The sequence below is a fragment of the Gossypium arboreum genome, chromosome 7, assembly GCF_025698485.1.
Source record: "Gossypium arboreum isolate Shixiya-1 chromosome 7, ASM2569848v2, whole genome shotgun sequence".
NCBI lineage: Eukaryota > Viridiplantae > Streptophyta > Magnoliopsida > Malvales > Malvaceae > Gossypium > Gossypium arboreum.
The window spans coordinates 93,477,879-93,495,576 of record NC_069076.1 but is presented as its reverse complement, the minus strand read 5'-3'; the positions used below and the strand labels follow the sequence as shown (position 1 = coordinate 93,495,576).

At 28.6% G+C, this 17,698-nt stretch overlaps 1 protein-coding gene and 1 long non-coding RNA gene across 3 annotated transcripts; both read right to left on the bottom strand.

Moving 5' to 3' along the window:
* Positions 1–392: 392 nt before the first annotated feature.
* LOC128295323 (uncharacterized) lies at positions 393–1,616 on the bottom strand. Its single transcript, XR_008285684.1, has 2 exons — positions 1,580–1,616; positions 393–545 (listed from the first exon to the last, which is right to left on the bottom strand). It is a non-coding gene; the product is annotated as an uncharacterized LOC128295323 (long non-coding RNA).
* Positions 1,617–6,286: 4,670 nt separating this feature from the next.
* Positions 6,287–9,985, bottom strand: LOC108453607 (cytochrome P450 85A). Of its 2 annotated transcripts, none has more exons than XM_017751936.2 (9): positions 9,613–9,985; positions 9,214–9,535; positions 8,982–9,131; positions 8,652–8,900; positions 8,484–8,570; positions 8,309–8,387; positions 7,242–7,348; positions 7,039–7,163; positions 6,287–6,941 (listed from the first exon to the last, which is right to left on the bottom strand). In XM_017751936.2, the coding sequence occupies exons 1-9, from the start codon at positions 9,804–9,806 to the stop codon at positions 6,854–6,856; spliced, it is 1,401 nt and encodes a 466-aa protein (XP_017607425.1). In that variant the 5' UTR covers positions 9,807–9,985; the 3' UTR covers positions 6,287–6,853. The 2 variants fall into 2 exon arrangements, with proteins under 2 accessions (XP_017607425.1, XP_017607343.1); XM_017751854.2 differs by having other exon boundaries at positions 8,472–8,570; positions 9,613–9,984.
* Positions 9,986–17,698: the final 7,713 nt, after the last annotated feature.

The following is a 17,698-nucleotide window of genomic DNA, read 5'->3' as shown; positions in this document are numbered from 1 at the left end:
GACGTTATGGCCAAATTTGACGTGCCACATCGGAGTTAAAAATCGAGTTTTGTTTTAGAGTTTTTAAAAGCCATATGTTTTCTTGAGTTAACAAAGTGTATGGAAGCTAAGCACCGGTAGGTATCCGAGGCGGAGGAGGTGAGCCATGAAGGTCGCTAAGTAGCAAGCTCTTTAATTGGATCCAATCCTAGACATGCCCACAACCATAGCCACACTTTGTCATTTCGAGTTTAAATTCGTTTAAGTGGACGTCTTTGATTAACCGATGAATCGTGGTGTTGAGATAATTTGAAAACAAGTATCATTTTGAAAACACGTCCTAAGTCTAGCCCATTTGAATAATAATTAACCAATTTTAAAGTTATTAAAATTAAAATAATCCCGAAAAGAAATAAAAGAAAAGTTAAAATTGGCCTTATTACAACCCAAAAATAAATAATAGTTAAAGGAAATTAAACGGAAACCAACACTTTATTTAAAGCCCAAGACGATCACCGTGGCCACTCTGAATCCCCTTCGGCCCAAGTCCCCACATCAAGGCTCACCTGCAAGGTTAAGGAAAAGGGGGTGAGTTTGGAAACTCAGTGTGCAACAAGCCCCTTTCAGAGCCCAAAACAATAACTACTGTTGGGTCTAAGCCCAAATCCAATCTCAATCATGCACTGGGCCGTAGCCCTTTTCATATTTCATATTTCATAATACTGGACCGAAGCCTTTTCATATTTCATATTACTGGGCCTAAGCCTTTACTGTAAACGGTATGGCCCTTAGGCCCATTTCAATGTCACATATAATTTCAATGAAAGAATGCAACCCATTTGGGAGACTACTCAACCCACCATCCGCTACTCTCCACCGTACCAACCAACACACCATGTGGGATTAACTCGACCCACCCGTCAAACTCTCCATCGGCAAAGATATTGCTTTATCATATAACCTGGAGGCCTAGCCTCTTTTAATAATCGGGCAAAAGCCCTTTCAATAATGGGGCATAAGCCCTTTTATAACGGGGCATAAGCCCTTTTGATAACAGGGCATAAGCCCTTTTTCACTTCCTCCATCTATATAAAACCCAACCCAATGCATTTATGATTACCTCATGTGCATATCATACATATCATGTGCATATCATACATTTCATGTGCATATCATACATACCATATTTATCAAAATCCCATGTATTAAAATCATACATAAACCCTGGGGGTATAATGGTCATTTTTACTTAGGGGCAAAACGGTCATTTTCATATTATAAGGGTAATCTCGTAATTTTACCAAAAATTAGGGTTTCCATGTTCATTAACGATTACTAACAATCCATGGGTGCAAACAGTGATTCTGACCCATTTTTAGCGAAATCGAGTTATTGGGCCTAAAACCCCTAATGGGCCCTACTTAGCCAATTTCGTCATCTAGGCCCATTTAGCCTATATTCCATAACGGTTTTAACAATCTTATCATGCCATATAACAGATTTCCGTTTTCTACCAATTTTTACCCAAATGGGCCCGAAAGCCCAATGGGCCCCCCATCGAGGCCCAACTTACCAAGAACGCCAAAAATCACATTCTTACCGTTTCCATCGTTCTCGATCACCGTCTCATCGATTCTAACTAACTAGTGAGCGTTCGCTTGCTCACAAGTCCTCGAAATGCCGAATTTGGCATTTCGCTTTTTAACATTTTATCGCTTTAAGCTATGAAAGGGTTCGTTACACACCTGATTTGCGATATTCCTTGACGAGATCTCCTACACGATTTCTCCTATAATCAATTGTTAAATAGATCAGCTCGCAATAATTGAACCAAATTAAGAACTTTCCAATATTAACACTTACACATTCTACCACCATCCATAATGGCCTTAAGCACCTTACCTTTGTCGCGATTGATGACTAGGCCTAGCTACTCCGTGATCCAAGCTACTCCAAATCGACACTACACCTTGCTGCTCCTTCAATAAATAAACCAAAAATATTAAAAAGACCCCATAGAGTCTATGCCCATATTCTACCATCTCCTAAACTTGGAGTTTGACTTTTGACCAAAGCTACACTAGGAATTGTTTAGAGTTTGAACACTTACCACGTCTTTCTCCTCTTGAATCCGGATGCCTAAAAGGTAAGGGAATCGAACGCCAACTATTGAGAAGGAAGAAAAGGTTGCTGGTCACAAAGAATCGGCACCCCTATCTTCATCGATTCGGCTTTTAAGACTTGGCAAAAATAGAGATAAGGGAAAACAATGGTGAATGAAAGGAAATAGTGGGCTGATTTGAAAGAAAGAAAAGGAAGAAAATTGAGTAGAAGGGAGGTAGATTCGGCTGGAAAAGAAAGAGAGAAAAGCTACACACCAAAGAACAAAATCGGCACAACTAAGACCCTAATGTGAAATTACTAACCTAGTACCCTCTGCCGAAAATCCCTCTCCAAACTCCCTTATTCGCCAACTCTATCTCCATATCACATCCCTAAAATCTCTCCCTTATCCCTCCTTAATTTATGCATTTGACTTGATCCAACTCTCTCCTCTTACGTAATCCACTCGGGTTCCAACACTTACCCTTCCCGCACAAAAATAAATACTCCTATTTGCCAACACAGGAATCGATCCTGTGTCTTCCCCAACACTTACACGCCACCTTTAAAGCTCCCTAGTGGCGCCACTTAGCCACTTTGCCGGAGGATCTTTTGTGATACACTTTACCCACAACTTAATATAAGGGCACCTAGCCGAACCCCTAACTCCTAAGTCCAAAATTTAAAAATTCCACCGGGTTTTGGCCAACTCATGGGCCTTCCATAAGCCCATTTACACACCCAAATTATGAATTCCATCATCACCTACCAAATTTTAGAAATTTACTTAAAATATCAAGAATCGCGAAAAACCCGAAAATCAGGATGTTACAATTTATCCACCGTAACCAAATTTTTTATTAACTTTCATCACCTCATAATTTATTTATTAATCTTTTATATATGGGTTAGCTTCTTTTCTTGCTTAGTTGTTTCAATTATCTTCATATTCTTGTCACTATATATTTTGGAATTAAAAATATATTAAATGTAAAAATGTGATTTTTAATAAAAATTATTTTAAAGATAAAATGTGAAATTGATACCAATATAAAATTTTAACACGAATATTTTATGGCATCATTAATAATTCAATTTTAATATAAATATTCAATATGACTAAACCATTCAATAATATAAATAATATAAAATGTGAAATTTAATTTAATAACATAAATAGTAGATATAAATAAAATTATTACTATTTATGTTTAGGGATTTTTGGATAATTTTGATTTTTATTTGGGAGTAAAGAGTGAAAAGTAAAATTTTAGGGTAAAATAAAAAGTTTTGGAGAGTAAAAGTTTGAGGGAAAGTAAATAGGGAGAGTAAAATTTTGGAGGAAAAATATTTAAAAAAATAGGGGGATGGGTTTGGGGTAGATGCGGGGTGGGATGGGAAGAAAGTAAAAGTTTTGGGGGAAAGTGGAAAGGAGTAAAAATTTAGGAGGAAAATAAAAAGTTTTAAGGATTTTGGGGAGTAAAATTTTGAGGAAAAGTAAATGGGAGAGTAAAATTTTGGTGGGAAATGGATTTTAGGTAGATGGGGGGTTGGGATAGGAGGGGAGTAAAAGTTTTGGGGGAAAAGTGAGAAGGAGTAAAAGTTTTGAGGGAAGAATAAAAAGGTTTGGGAGTTTGGGGTAAAAATGTAAAATATTATAGTTTGATATTCGAATTATTCGAATTATTCGAGTTATTCGAATTATTCGAGTTATTCGAATTCGAAAACTAAACTCGATTCGAACTCGAAATTCGAAAAAAAATTCGAGTTGACTCGAATAATTCAATTCGTTTAACTCGAAATTTTTATTTTTTTCGATTTTTTTTAGTGGAATCGAATTTTGCTCACCCCTAGAATTTAGTGACAATTTTATAACTTTTTAAAATTAAGTGACCCAAACATAAACTTAATAATAATTTAGTGAACTTAACTATATTTTACTCTTGATTATTTTAATCCAAAACTTCATGTTACCCACAAATTTATGAGTTGAATTAAGCTGATCAAGTTGTGTAGTATAATCTAGTTTTGAGTATCACTTTCCATGATATTTCTTTGTTATTAAAATATATTACCTCACATGAAAGAAATTGTGTCCCATGTGAATGTCCATGAAAACGAGATCTCATTCAATGGAAGCTTAGTTTGGCATTAAAGCAGTCTATTTTTTTTTTTTTTTTGTCAAAGGAAGTTACTTTGTAAACAAAAATGGGCAACTTTCCACTTAAACAAGTTGGAAAAATACTGAACAAGTTCCAAAAAGAGGACACCATTTAAAGCAAAATTGCTTGGATTTTCGATATTTTCAAAAGAAGTTTTGAAGTTCAATTCAACATCATCCATCTCTTGGTGAGGTTTTTGTTTATTAGTTTCATTAAAAGAGATAATTAATTTACAGAGCGTAAATATTTGATCAGACGAACTATAATATGTATAAATTAGCTTCTCAAATAGTGGATGAGTTATTTTTACTCTACGTAAACTCGATGTCTCTTTAGACACTTGAATCCAAATACTTTCCATATTTCTCTGCAAAAGGAGTGAAAATTCCTCAACAAAAATAATAAAAGATCTCTAAGTTACACCCAAATAATAACAAGTAATAAGAAGAATCTTACTATCCGGCGTTAAGCTATACTTTTCTTTTCACTCTTTTAAAAATAAAATGAGAAATGTTAAACCTAAAAATATTTTTCATACAAATATAAAGTTGCAAAAAAAAATTCAAAATAATAAATTTACAATAATCAAATAATATTGACTTGATTATTAGTATAATAACATGAAGGAAAAACTTATTTATTACATATATTACAATAATGAGACATAAAATAAAGACTAATTAATATAAATTTAAAGTTAAACTTAGAAAGATGAGTAATAGCTATAGTAAAAAAAATAAAACCTCTTCAAACTAGGTGAAAATGTTTTCTTCATTTTACTGAAAATAAGTAATGGAAGTAACTAAATATTACTAATTGAATTGATTTATTGCTATCCCATATATTAAAACACGTATAAAAAACTAATACTCTTAACAAACGTCGTGTGTATATATATTATTTTTTTAAATTCTTATTTTGAAAAGAAATTAGTTGAGAATAAAGAAAATAGGCAGAGGGAGAAATTAAGAATATGTTTGTATTCTCATTGTTTATATATTTTTACTTTTTATTTATCCTTCTATTCATTAAATAATTCAAAAAAATATTTTTTTCAATATTAGAGTTAAAAGTATTTATTATCTTTTTATTTGAAATTATACCAAATTATAATTTTATTAAAATAAAAATAATAAATAGTGAGAAAAATGGGTTAAGCCAGCCACCAAATTAAGAAGCCCATAAATTGTCAGTCCATCAAAAAAGTCCATTCTGCTAACAAACCCAAGAAAAAAAAAAGAAATATATAATAGATTAAATATGGTTATGGGTTAGGTAGTCCGGCCGGCCGGATCCGTTTTGGATCTGATTTAGATTTATATTTTTCAGTCTTAGTCCCGCGTGTTTCAGTATTTATAAAAAAATATAAATATTAATATAAAGTTATTTTTAAATTATGAAATACGCCTTTTGGGTGGGCTTAGGCAAGTCGAGCTTCTACTTTATTTAAGTCATGAACATCTTTAAATATTATAAATAATTTTATTATTTTTAAAAATATGTTTTAAATAATTTTTGATTGAATTAATTTCTGATTAACTTGTGACAATATTTCTTTCAAAACTCTTATAGTATAAATACATAAAAATGAGTCGATCAAATCTTAACTTGATTAGTATTGGCATTGTTGCTAATATAGGAGAACGTGGGTTCGAGTTAAGATCATTAACTCACATAGATATGTATATGTACTTATAACCAAATTGTTGAAATGCTATAAGTAGTTTCAGGCATTGTGTCAAAAAGAGTAGATAATGAGATTGTTAAAAAAATAGAAATGATTTATATTTTCCAACCCTAGCCCAACTTGTTTCACTATTTGTAAAAAGCTATAAATATTAATATAAAATTGCTTTTCAATAATGAAATAACCTTTTGGGCAGGTCAAGCTTGAGCCTAGAAATATTTTAGAAACGAGCTTCAACTTTATCCAACTCATGAATACCTCTAAATATAACTATTTATTATTATTTTTTAAATATAGTTTTCTAACTAGTGTATATCGTTTTTAAAAATTTTATAGTATAAATACGTAGAAATGATTTATATGCTCCTTCGAAGTCTAACTTGAGATCATTATAGCTTTGGTGTACAAAAAAAGATAATTTATACTTCCAAACTCTCAATTTCAGAAAATTCACAATCTAGCCTAAAAAAAGAAAGAAAGAAAGGACACTCATCTCTTGTTAGAACACATTAATTTTTAACATCATTTTGTCTGCCCTTTTGATTACTGTTAAGCCCATTAGATTCAGAGTCCAAATCAGCAGTTCCGATAACCCGAACCGACATCGCATAAGATATTTCGGACCATATCCAGCTTCTCAAAGCTTGAGCCGAGTTCCGCCCTTGAGAAAAAAAAAATCGTTCGTGCCATTAGCCACCAAACCCCTCAATAAGAGAACATCGTCCCATCCACTAATGTGTCCGACCGGATATATACAACCCAAGTGAGGGAAAATCCGGCATATGCAGCCTTTTGCACTTCGATCTGACTTAAGTATATCGGAGTGTGTTCTAAAATCGAACTCCAACCCAAAACCTCTTTTCTTTTTTTGTTCAACTCAACAAATCATTATATCATATGTACATATACATCTCTTTAATAGTTAGTAAGATGAAACCCTAATGTGTAGTCCATTTGGTGCTTCAACTCTTGGAAATTTCATCAATTTTTCTCCCCCAATTTCTACCCATCTGCACTCCAAGAAAAAAAAAACCCATTAATTAAGATCATTAACTTTGTTAAACAAATGTATTTTCGGATTAAAAAACAGTGATTAATTTATGTTACCTGTATCTAGTTATAAAATAATGAAGAAATGTTGAAATTTCTGCAATTCCTAATTCTTTTCCAGGACATTGCCTTGTACCTCCTCCAAATATCAAGAAATTACTTTGAGATTCCAAGCTTTTGTCCTACATTCATTAATACTTTCATATCGTTGATAAAAAAAATTAAATAAAAAAAAGGAGAAAAATATGATCATTACTAACCATCCATCTCCATGGATTGAAAGCTAATGGATCAGGATAGATGAAAGGATCATAGTTTATCTCTCTTGTATATACGTAGATTCTCCATCCTTTAGGGACCACAAATCCTGACAAAAAGAAAAATGAAAAATTGGGGATTAAGTTTGTGATTTGAACACACAAATTTATGTTTTGAAGTGAACAGGCAGTGCTACTAGACCAAAAGCTGGGATTCAAGATTAAGTATGTTATTGAACTTTAAATTGACAAAGGCCCACCAATTTATCTAGAGGGCCAATGAAAATCTAATCATTTGGCTAACTGAGTTTCTAAAGAAAAAGTTTACCTTGATATATATATATTGAAAAAGCTACCTTTCTTTTAAGAAAATCATTGAAAATAAGACCATGAATGATCCATAGGGATTGCCTAGCTGGATTGGTAAGTATTCCATGTAAATCATGATAGACCTAAGGTCCACATAGGGAAGATCATTTCATGTCTATTACATTTTCCCTTTTACACACATACACATCTATACACTATGGGTTAAATCACCATTTACAGCCTAAAATTGGTAACAACTCTCACATTACCACTTAAACTTTTTATTGTTTTATGTTAGTCCTTGAACTTGATAATTGTTCCTATATTGAGGCCTAAACTTTAGATAATTATTCTCACATTGAGCTTGGCAATTATTTCCATATTGGGACTTAAGCTTAGCAATTGTTTTCACATTAGAACCTTATTTTTAGAGTTTTCAAGGAAATATCAAAGATTAATTTGAACTAAAAAAAGTTTAGGCTTCAATGTGAGAACAATTGCCAAATTCAATAACTGATTTAGACAAAAAAATAATTTAAGGTCTAATATAAGAGTAATTGCCAAGTTCAATAACTAATTTAAAAAAAAAATTTAGACCAAAAAGTGATTTAATCTAATGTTTATATTATATATAACTTTTGCAAAGTGCAAACTCAGCTTCTTGAGCCCATAAAGCTCATATTACAAAAGGTAAGGATCAAAAAGAATTATTTTCAATATATGGATCCCACACTATAATATATATTTAAATGCTCACTTACCATTTAGTTCCATTTCTTCAGTAGTTTTCCTTAAAACCCCATTAACAATAGTAGCTAATCTTGAAGTCTCAAAAATCACCTGCATAAAAAAACAAAATCACTATTTAGTTCAAAATAAATTACTCATTAATAAAAATAATTTGTCTCAAAAAAAAAAACCCACAATTTTTCTTACAGCTCTAGTGAACTTCATTGGCTTAAGATCATTCCATTCAATCGGGTCCTCTGGTCTTTTCTTTTCTCTAATTGCCATATGTTCTTTCTGTAAATTTGTTCATCAATAGGTCAAAAAAATGTCATTACAAAGATATGAAGAACATGATTTTTTTTTTTTGTTACTTACTCTTAGTTCTTCAAGAATAGATGGATGATCATGTAGGTACTTAACGGCCATCATCGATGTCGTCGACACGGTCTCGTAACCAGAATACAAGATGGTAATGATTTGATCAATGATCTCAGCATCACTTAATTTGTATCTATTATTATCATCTTTCCTCATCAAGTAAGCAAGCATGTCCTTGTGTGATTCTTGACAGCCTCTTCTCTTTCCTATCAGTTGCTTTAGTATTGTAAGTATAATTTTCCTTGCCTGCAAGGTGATAAATGAACAACTTAATCGACTTCAGACTATGGAATGTAATGAAAAACAAAATGCTGATGGATTTTTTACCTTAAGTCCTCGTCGATAATTCGTACCGGGGAGATCGATAGGCAGCGATAAAGTCCCCAACACTAATTTAAAGAACTCAGGCATGAATTCTCGTGCTATTGAAGTTGATTCAACACTTGCAATTTGTTTAAGTGATGATAAAAATGCCATCTACAGACATACACAAAAATACATACTAGGAAAACAGAGGAAAACACCTATGAACTAATGCAAAGCTGTAAAAGAAACAAACCTGTTTGGTCTTTTCTTGAATGTCAATGATTTTATTATCCCAATCACTCACAAAATTTCTCATGAATTCATCTATTTTAGGCAAAAGTTGTTGTTTAATCATAGTAGGACTAATGAGAGCAAGCAAAGCTCCTCTCATTTGTTTATGTGTAGAACCATGAACAGCTGCAATGTTACATTTACCCAAGATATCTAACATGGACTGTGGATAACCAGGAACAAGACCTTTAGCTTCATTCAGTAGTATATATCTATTAAGCTCTGGATCCATGGAAACAGCTGTAGGACATCCTAGTATATGTGATTTGAAGAAACTCCCATACCTGTAAGGACCAAAATGAAAAAATTACAGAATGTTTGAGAACATTTGAAATGAGAGCGGGGTATGGGGGCAGTTTACCTTGCTCTTTGGTTTTTCATGAAATTAGGACCTTGTTTGAGAAACTCTGTGGTTTCACCAAAGATTGGCCAACCCATAGTACCAGGAGGCAACCCTTTTTTACTGAACTTAAGTTCATTCCATCTTAACAAAGCAGTGCATATAGAAAGGGCCAGAATGAACACCAGTACCAAAACCACCATGAAAAGAGCCATTGTTTTTTTTTTTTCTTCTTTTTAAGATCTCCAAAAGCTCAGCAAAAATGGTTATGGGAGTTCCCTCATTAGTCTACATATACTAAAGGGGTGCACACACACCCATATATATATATAGGAGTGTAAAGTGTTAAAACCCATAGTCCCACACACCCCTCTCTCTATGTATAGTCCATTGACAGATAAAAGACATATAGGCTGAACCATGCAGCTCATTAGGAAAGGACCCTACACCTTAAAAAAAGAATTTCAAGGAAATTATATATAATTATTTTAAACATTTAAAAAGAAGAAGAAGAAGAAAGAAACAGACTATGCAGATTAAGATATAATTCATTCTTCAAGAATACGGGGGCATGAATGTTTGTTTGATAGTAAAGATTTTACAGTCTTCTACCAGTAGAAGTAAAAGTAAATTAATCTCAATAATGAAAGAGCAAACCGATTTTTAATTAAAAATTTTAATTTATTTCTATTATTAAAATTAATATTTACACATTAATATAATGTACATATGACATTTCACGTATCACTATTTATATCTACATTTTTAAGAGTATAAATAGATAAAAATTTAATAGAAAAAACTAATTTGTTCTTTGAATAAATATATAAAAATTATTTTTAATTTTTAAAATAAATAAAATATAATATAATTTAACTTTAAATGAAAGAACTGCATTAGGAGAATGAACCCAATTCTTGTCTGTTTCTTCACATACATATAATGTATGTATATGTGTGTGTGTATGGAATTACAAAGAAATTATCTGGATATAATTGGTATAAAAACTAGATGAAAGATGCAACTAATTCAGTCAAAGTAAAATAAAAATAAAAATAAAGGTAAAGGTTGGAAATGTGTGATGAGGGTAAGAGGCACATGCATACCACCCTATTGGACCTAAAAATTATATATCTCTCTCTATATTACATAATATAATATATATTATATATAAGCTTACTTCCAAAGCACAGTGCTTCACATGTCTGTCAACAAGATCTGTTCATGGATATACAAAAAAGACCACTAAAAGACAGGCTCCTGGTTACCATGTGAATAAGTGAAGAGAGAGATGGAGAAAGGGGTTTGGTTCCATTGTAACTACTAGTTTCAAGCTTTTGACTGCCCCTCTTTGGCTAAAAGTACCATGGATGTTTTCTTTATTAGGGGTTGGGTTGTTTTGTTTTTTTTTTTTTTTAAATACACATTACACGTTATAAATAACTGTTTGATTATTTTATTATTTATGTTAATGTTTAACCATAAAATGGAATTTTTTTTAGTACCCAAAGGAGAATTTTATTTTAAAAGCTTGAAATTAAATTATTATTATTATTTTATTGCAACTTATATTTGTGTCTCAGGTTTGTTTTCAACAGAGACTAAAATGAAAAAAGAAGAGCAAACAGTACAGTTTACAGACTTAGATTGATTACGTGAAGAAGTAGAATTCTTTTGCTTTCTTTTTGATTGATTATACGTTGTGCAGTGTACTTTGGAGGAGATGTACTTTTAACAAATTTATAATTATAATTTTGAAAATACTACTGGTAGAAATTTAAGTTTTGAGATTTTAAATTTGATTTGATTTATTTAATTTTATAATTAATTACTATTCATAAATTTTGAAAATTTAGAGATATTTAATTAATTTGATATTAAAATCCAAATATCTAAAATTTTAAGATTTAATTATGAATTTCATCTATTTAGTAGTTCATTTACTTTAATTTGTTACACACCAACTTTAACTATTGATTTTTTGTTAATTCATTGTATATAAATTGTTGAATGACAATTCTCAGTAAAATAAAATTATGAAAAATTAAAACCGAGGGGGCTAAATTCTCAATTTTTAGCATGCTATTTAAAGGTGTTTAATTATTGAAATACAAGGAAAGAAAACACTAAGCATTTGTCTTGATGTAAAATTGGAATCAAGAAAACCCTGAATTTCTTTTCCGAGAATTAAAGTCATTTCTTAGGTAGAGTTTAATTAATTTTACTATTACTATGAACTGACCTTACTAATTATCATTCAAACAATCTTTTCATTACCTTCAGTAGACATCTTTGGATATTTGTGATCAATTCCGAATCATATTATTTAATTATTAAATATTGTTAGGAGAGAGAAAAAACCCCAATAAATTGTCTCTAAACAATTTTTTTATATAAATAATGGACTTTTTCCTTTTTTTAAAAAATTGCTTAAAATTAATTCCCAAAATATATATTAAATATTAAAAGGCACAATGTTTATAGTTTTTTGTCGATATTGTATTTTTTAAAAGAGTCAAATTTGATTATTAAAATATTATTTTTAATAAAATATTAAATTTTAAATAAGGTAGTCTGCATGATAATGCATATATATTTCATGTTATTTTTTAAAAATTTATGAACTTCTATCATTTTAATTTTATGTTTTGAATAATTTTAAATTATTTTTCACATGATTATAAAATAAATAGTATCAAGTAAACATAAAGTATACATAAATAATCACATAGATTACGATACCAACATCATTAAAAAATTAATATTTTAATCTACATTTTATTAAAAAAAGTGATTTAACTCTTTTGAATTTCTAATTTAATTAAAAAAAGTAAGGATGAAAGTAAGAATGAGAAAAAAATTGTTTAAAAAGTAATTGTTATTTATTTAAAAAATGAGGTCTCCACTCAAATCATAATTATGCAATAATTAAATAGAAAAGGATTTAGAGAAAAGGGAAGCATGGTTTAAATCCAAAAAAGGGAACAATGAAAATTTGGAGGTTTGCAATTAGAATAAGATATTAAGGCTAGTCTTATACACTAATCACATCAATTGACTAAAAATAATAAAGATTGTGGATTTGGAATTTTGCTAATACATTACTTTTTTGTAATTGCGTGGAAGATTTGGATGTTTTATTATTTTTGATTGATTGGAATATAAATAAATATGTGTGTATGAGACAACACAATCCGACCATTGCCCTGAATTTGCTTAATTTTTCCGAAATTTCAGGGACATTTTTTTTTTTTGTTTTAATCTTTCATAATTAGTAGGGCATCAAATTAATTACATATCCTTAAAATGAAATATGAACTTTAATCCTTGAGTTAGGGCAAGATGTGTGCTTTTTCAAAGCTTTATTGACTACACTACTAATCAATTGAATATTAGTTGAATTCTCAATCTTTTAATATTGTTGATTTAAAGTTATATTATATTGTATTTTATCTTTCTTATTAAAAAATAATTAAACTGATCTATGTATATTAGATTAAAAGTAAATTAATTTTTTGTTAAAATTTTATCCATCTCTACTATTAAAAACTGATCTCTCGTATCAAAATGATGTACATATGACGTACTACGTGTTATTGTTTGATTACTAATTTTAACAGTAAAAATGGATAAATTTTTTAACAAAAAAATTAGTTTACTTTTTTTTTGTGGATAATAACATAATAATGCTATATCCAGGTGGAGCCAAAAAAATTTTATGGTGAGCCGAAATAAAGTTGTATATTTTTATGATAGCAAAAGTAAAATTTCACCATTTTAATAGCCTATATATTTATTATTTTTAAAAGATTAAATCATTTTTTCTCATTTTAGGAGCTAAAGTGTAATTTTACTATATATAAATATATATTTTAAAATTATAAAAGACTAAACTTAAAAGTTTACATTTTAGGGCCCCTAACTATATTAAATTGAAATGAACAAAAACACCTAAAGCCTTGTATTGCTCAAGAGTGTCAATTAACTCCCTGCATACCCTCCTTCTCAACAAAAGACATTTTGGTTATAAAATCAGCAATTTGATTACACTCCCTAGGCACATGATTTATTATCCAATGATTTCTACTTTGTAGCATTTGTTAAATTTACTATAAGATTAATTTACTTTTTGATTTAACATGTAGGAATAATTTACCCATTTTTAAGTAAAAAGACAAATACAATTTAATTTTTAATATAAAACCTTCATAATAATTTTAGTTCTGATTTGAATGAACTTAAATGCTTATTTTGTAAGTTTAGAAGATTTAAAAGTAACTAAAAAAGAATGTTTAAAAATTAAGCATTAACCAAAAATCACTAATTGAAACTTGGGTAAAATTATTGATATCCAATGAGGATATTATTTAATAAATAAAATTTAAATTTCATTTGGAAGATATTTAAAATTATTTTAGTATATTTTTGTTAAAATTTTGAGCTAGGTTAAGATTTTTGACTTTGCTTATTCCAAGCAAACCCATAAATACTTTTAATACAAATACAATACATAGCATATATTCATAAACTTTAAACTTTTTCATCATTCGTATTTTATAATTGTTAATATTAGAATTATCTTAAAAATTTTAGTTTTAGACCCAATAAAATAATGACACCTCATTATTTTTAAAAACATAAAATGAATATTATATATTCATTCATATTTAATATATTTTCTAATTCAATTTAATTTTAATTAAAACATTTAAAATCAAATAAGTCAAATTATTGAAAAAAAAAGGCATTAGCAAAATTTATTTATAGTTTTAAATTATTCATGTAAATTGCTCCTCGGCTTTGCCTTTACAATCTGATTGGGTTCTTCTATAATGCTTCAAAACTTTCATTTTTCCAAGCTATTCTTTTCCCCACACCGCCGACAACAGTTTGGCCTTTCTTCAAGCTCAATCTTTTATTACCTCCACCACCATTACTGTAATGCTGCCATTTTCTTGAGCGTTGAAAGCCTTAATTTCACCTTTAACTTCATCACTCTTCTTTATTCTAGTTTCTTACATAGAGCCTTCACCTCTTCTCAAACTCAAATCCATCTGTGTCTCTCCAATTGATGTTGCCAAAACTATTGCTAATGGCTTCGACGACTTCCCTTTTTTCAATAATTTGACTTATTTGATTTTAAATATTTTAACTAATATTAAATTGAATTAGAGAATATATTAAATTAATAAAATATCATTATTTAATTTGAATCATAAAATTAATCATTATAAATTATAATCTGATTGATAAATAAAACATTTCTAGAAGACAAATTTTACATAAATTAATCAATATACAATCTCAACTGAAAATCAGTATATATAATTTACAGAGAATAAAATTTAAACCTAAAAGCTTAAAATTCTCAAATTATTTTTGTTGAGATTTTTGTTATAAATTTTAAAAATCAGATTTTCTCAATATTTTTATGATCAGATTAATAATTAAATTTGTGAAACTTGATTGATTTTATCAATATTTTAATAAATTGGTAATACAATAAATACGTGGATTCTCCTTAAGTAGGAAATAAGTGGGTTTTATGGTATTTGAAAAAATAAAAGGATATTTAATTTTGATGTTCGTGTGAGTAGCGACATTGAAAAGTGTGCAGCCAAGATGGTCCTTTTGTCATCGAAACATGGAATGAATAAATTCACCTTTGCATTAAATTAATGCCACCCAACCATTTTTGCATTTTATATTTAATCAAAACAATTTTATTCTTAATTTTGTATGGAATTGAAGTTTGATATAATATTATACTCAACAGAGTCAGTTGGGTTAATTTTTTATTTTGGTGAATATTTCTAATTTGATTCTTAAAACTTCAAAGTATTTTAATTATATCTTTTATTATTAAAATTATTAATTTAATCGTTAAGTAAGATATATGTGACATGATTTAAAATAAAGTTTTAAAAAATAAATATTATAAAAATATTAATTTTGAGGTTCTGAAGCTTTTATAAAACTGTTGTTCATTCTATCTTTTCTTGGTTTTACTTTATTTTTAGTGTTTAATTTTAAAATTAGGTGACAACATTTTATTTTTTTAATTTTATTAAATTATGCTATATAAAATTTTACATGTCATTTAATGGTTAAGTTAACAATTTTAATAATAAAATATCTTATCAACATTTTAAGGATATGAACAATAATTTGAAAATATGCAAATGCAATTATCTCTTATTATTACATATAATTTTAAAATTATGATGCCCTTTGTACATAAAAATAATTATTCACGGTTTTCTTATGGGTAATCTAGGTTTCAAAATTATCGAATAAAATCATGAAAGAAAAGGCAAATTACACAAATCTTTTGTGTTTATAATGACATATATGAGATTTTTTTTTATTGCAAATTCTATTTTTTAATATTTATCTAATAAAGATACTCCATTTTTTAAAAAAATTTTGTCACTTGATATTAAAAAATAAAATTAAATAATCAAAACATATCTTAACTCTACTTATAAAATTAAAATCAGCTTTGTTAAAATTTATTTAATCTCTTATTTCCAAGTCTACTCCAAAATTGATATTGACTTTTTGTTGAAGCTGATGGCTTGTCTTAAAGTGGAAACAGATGGTGACTTGAAAGAAAGTGTAGGATCCATTTGGGATCCTTAGAAAAGGGTTTGACACTAAAGAAAAATATATGCATTTCATTCTTGTTTTCCAAAAAAAATTTCTAAGTAATTTGAAAAATAAAAAATAAAAGATTGGGTTTTTAATGGCCAAGAATCATCTGTCTTAATTCTTACTTTTAATCATATTTATCCACAAGATTTTACTTTAATGACAAAATTGAATTATTAGAATTTTATCACATGCAAATCCCTTTTATGTTTAGTAACTTTATGTTTTGAAATTGAGTGACCAAAATATATATTTATTAATAATTTAGTAGTTTTGTTTAACGACAAAGTTGATTTATTTATGCAAATTTTTATTTTTATTTTATTTAAATTATTAGTAAATTTACATTATTAAAGTTAAGTGATCACAATATAAATTTATTAATAGTTTAATGATATTGAGTACAATTTATTCTTTCAAAATAAATCTTAATTTTTAGTTTTAATAATAAAATGGCATTTACCGATAAAATTTTAGTTTAATGACAATTGAATTATTGGAATTTCATTATATTTATTTTGATTTTAGTTTATTACATTTTGAGGAAATGAAAAATAACAATATTCTGTTTTTGAAAGAAAACGAAAATATTCATTGGTTAGAAATGGAGCAAGGCCTTAATCTCAAATTTTATTGCTTTTAATAAATAAAAACCATATTAAAATTTCACAAAATTTTCAATTGAAATTTGAAATACAATATTTAGTGGATTTTAATATAAAATAATGGAAAGAAGTATTGCCGACACAAATATTGGTATTTGATTAGAAATACCCAATAAAACCCTAAATATATATTCAAAAGAAAACCATAAATATTAGAATTATTGCACCTACTCTGCAATTGATTTTTTTTTAAAAAATAACATATCTTGAAACAAAAATTGTTACCTTACCCTCTATATTTGGTTTAAAAATAATATTAATAATTATTTAAGAAATAGTAATCCCATTAATTCAAAACTGATATTATAAAAAAAATTTAAGGAATAACAGATTAAAATGACAATACAATAAATTAAATTATAGCAATTATTTTTAAAAAAATACGATATTAAAGGTAAGTTTGGATAGGCGATGCGTTTACCTGCATTTAGTGTAAAAACAGCGGTGACAATAAGATTAAATACTATAACAATACTGTAGCTTAAGACAAAAAATAAATTAAACGTACCGCCCCGCACCGCACAACCGCCCCAAACCCACCCTAAATCATAAAACCGATTCAAAACTCCTCCTTATTTTTCTAACAGTTGCATGTCTAGTCGATAAAAAAGAATGTTTACCCAGACGCACACATGCAGCTCACAATTTAATAATAATTTGAGTATAAAAGTTGTGATGTCCAGTTGTTGCACTTGCACGAGGGCCTCTTTTTTGTTTTCTTCTGCTTTTTTTCTTTTTAAAGATTATTTTTCCAATTCATTATCGACTAATTTCCACCCCTACGCACATAT

Excerpts from the sequence above, each read along its gene's own strand:
- LOC108453607 (XM_017751854.2), bottom strand. The coding sequence starts at position 9,806 with ATGGCTCTTTTCATGGTGGTTTTGGTACTGGTGTTCATTCTGGCCCTT. Across the intron at positions 9,536-9,612 it reads ATGAAAAACCAAAGAGCAAG|GTATGGGAGTTTCTTCAAAT; the intron begins GTAAACTGCCCC and ends TGGTCCTTACAG. Across the intron at positions 7,349-8,308 it reads TGAAGAAATGGAACTAAATG|GATTTGTGGTCCCTAAAGGA; the intron begins GTAAGTGAGCAT and ends TCTTTTTGTCAG.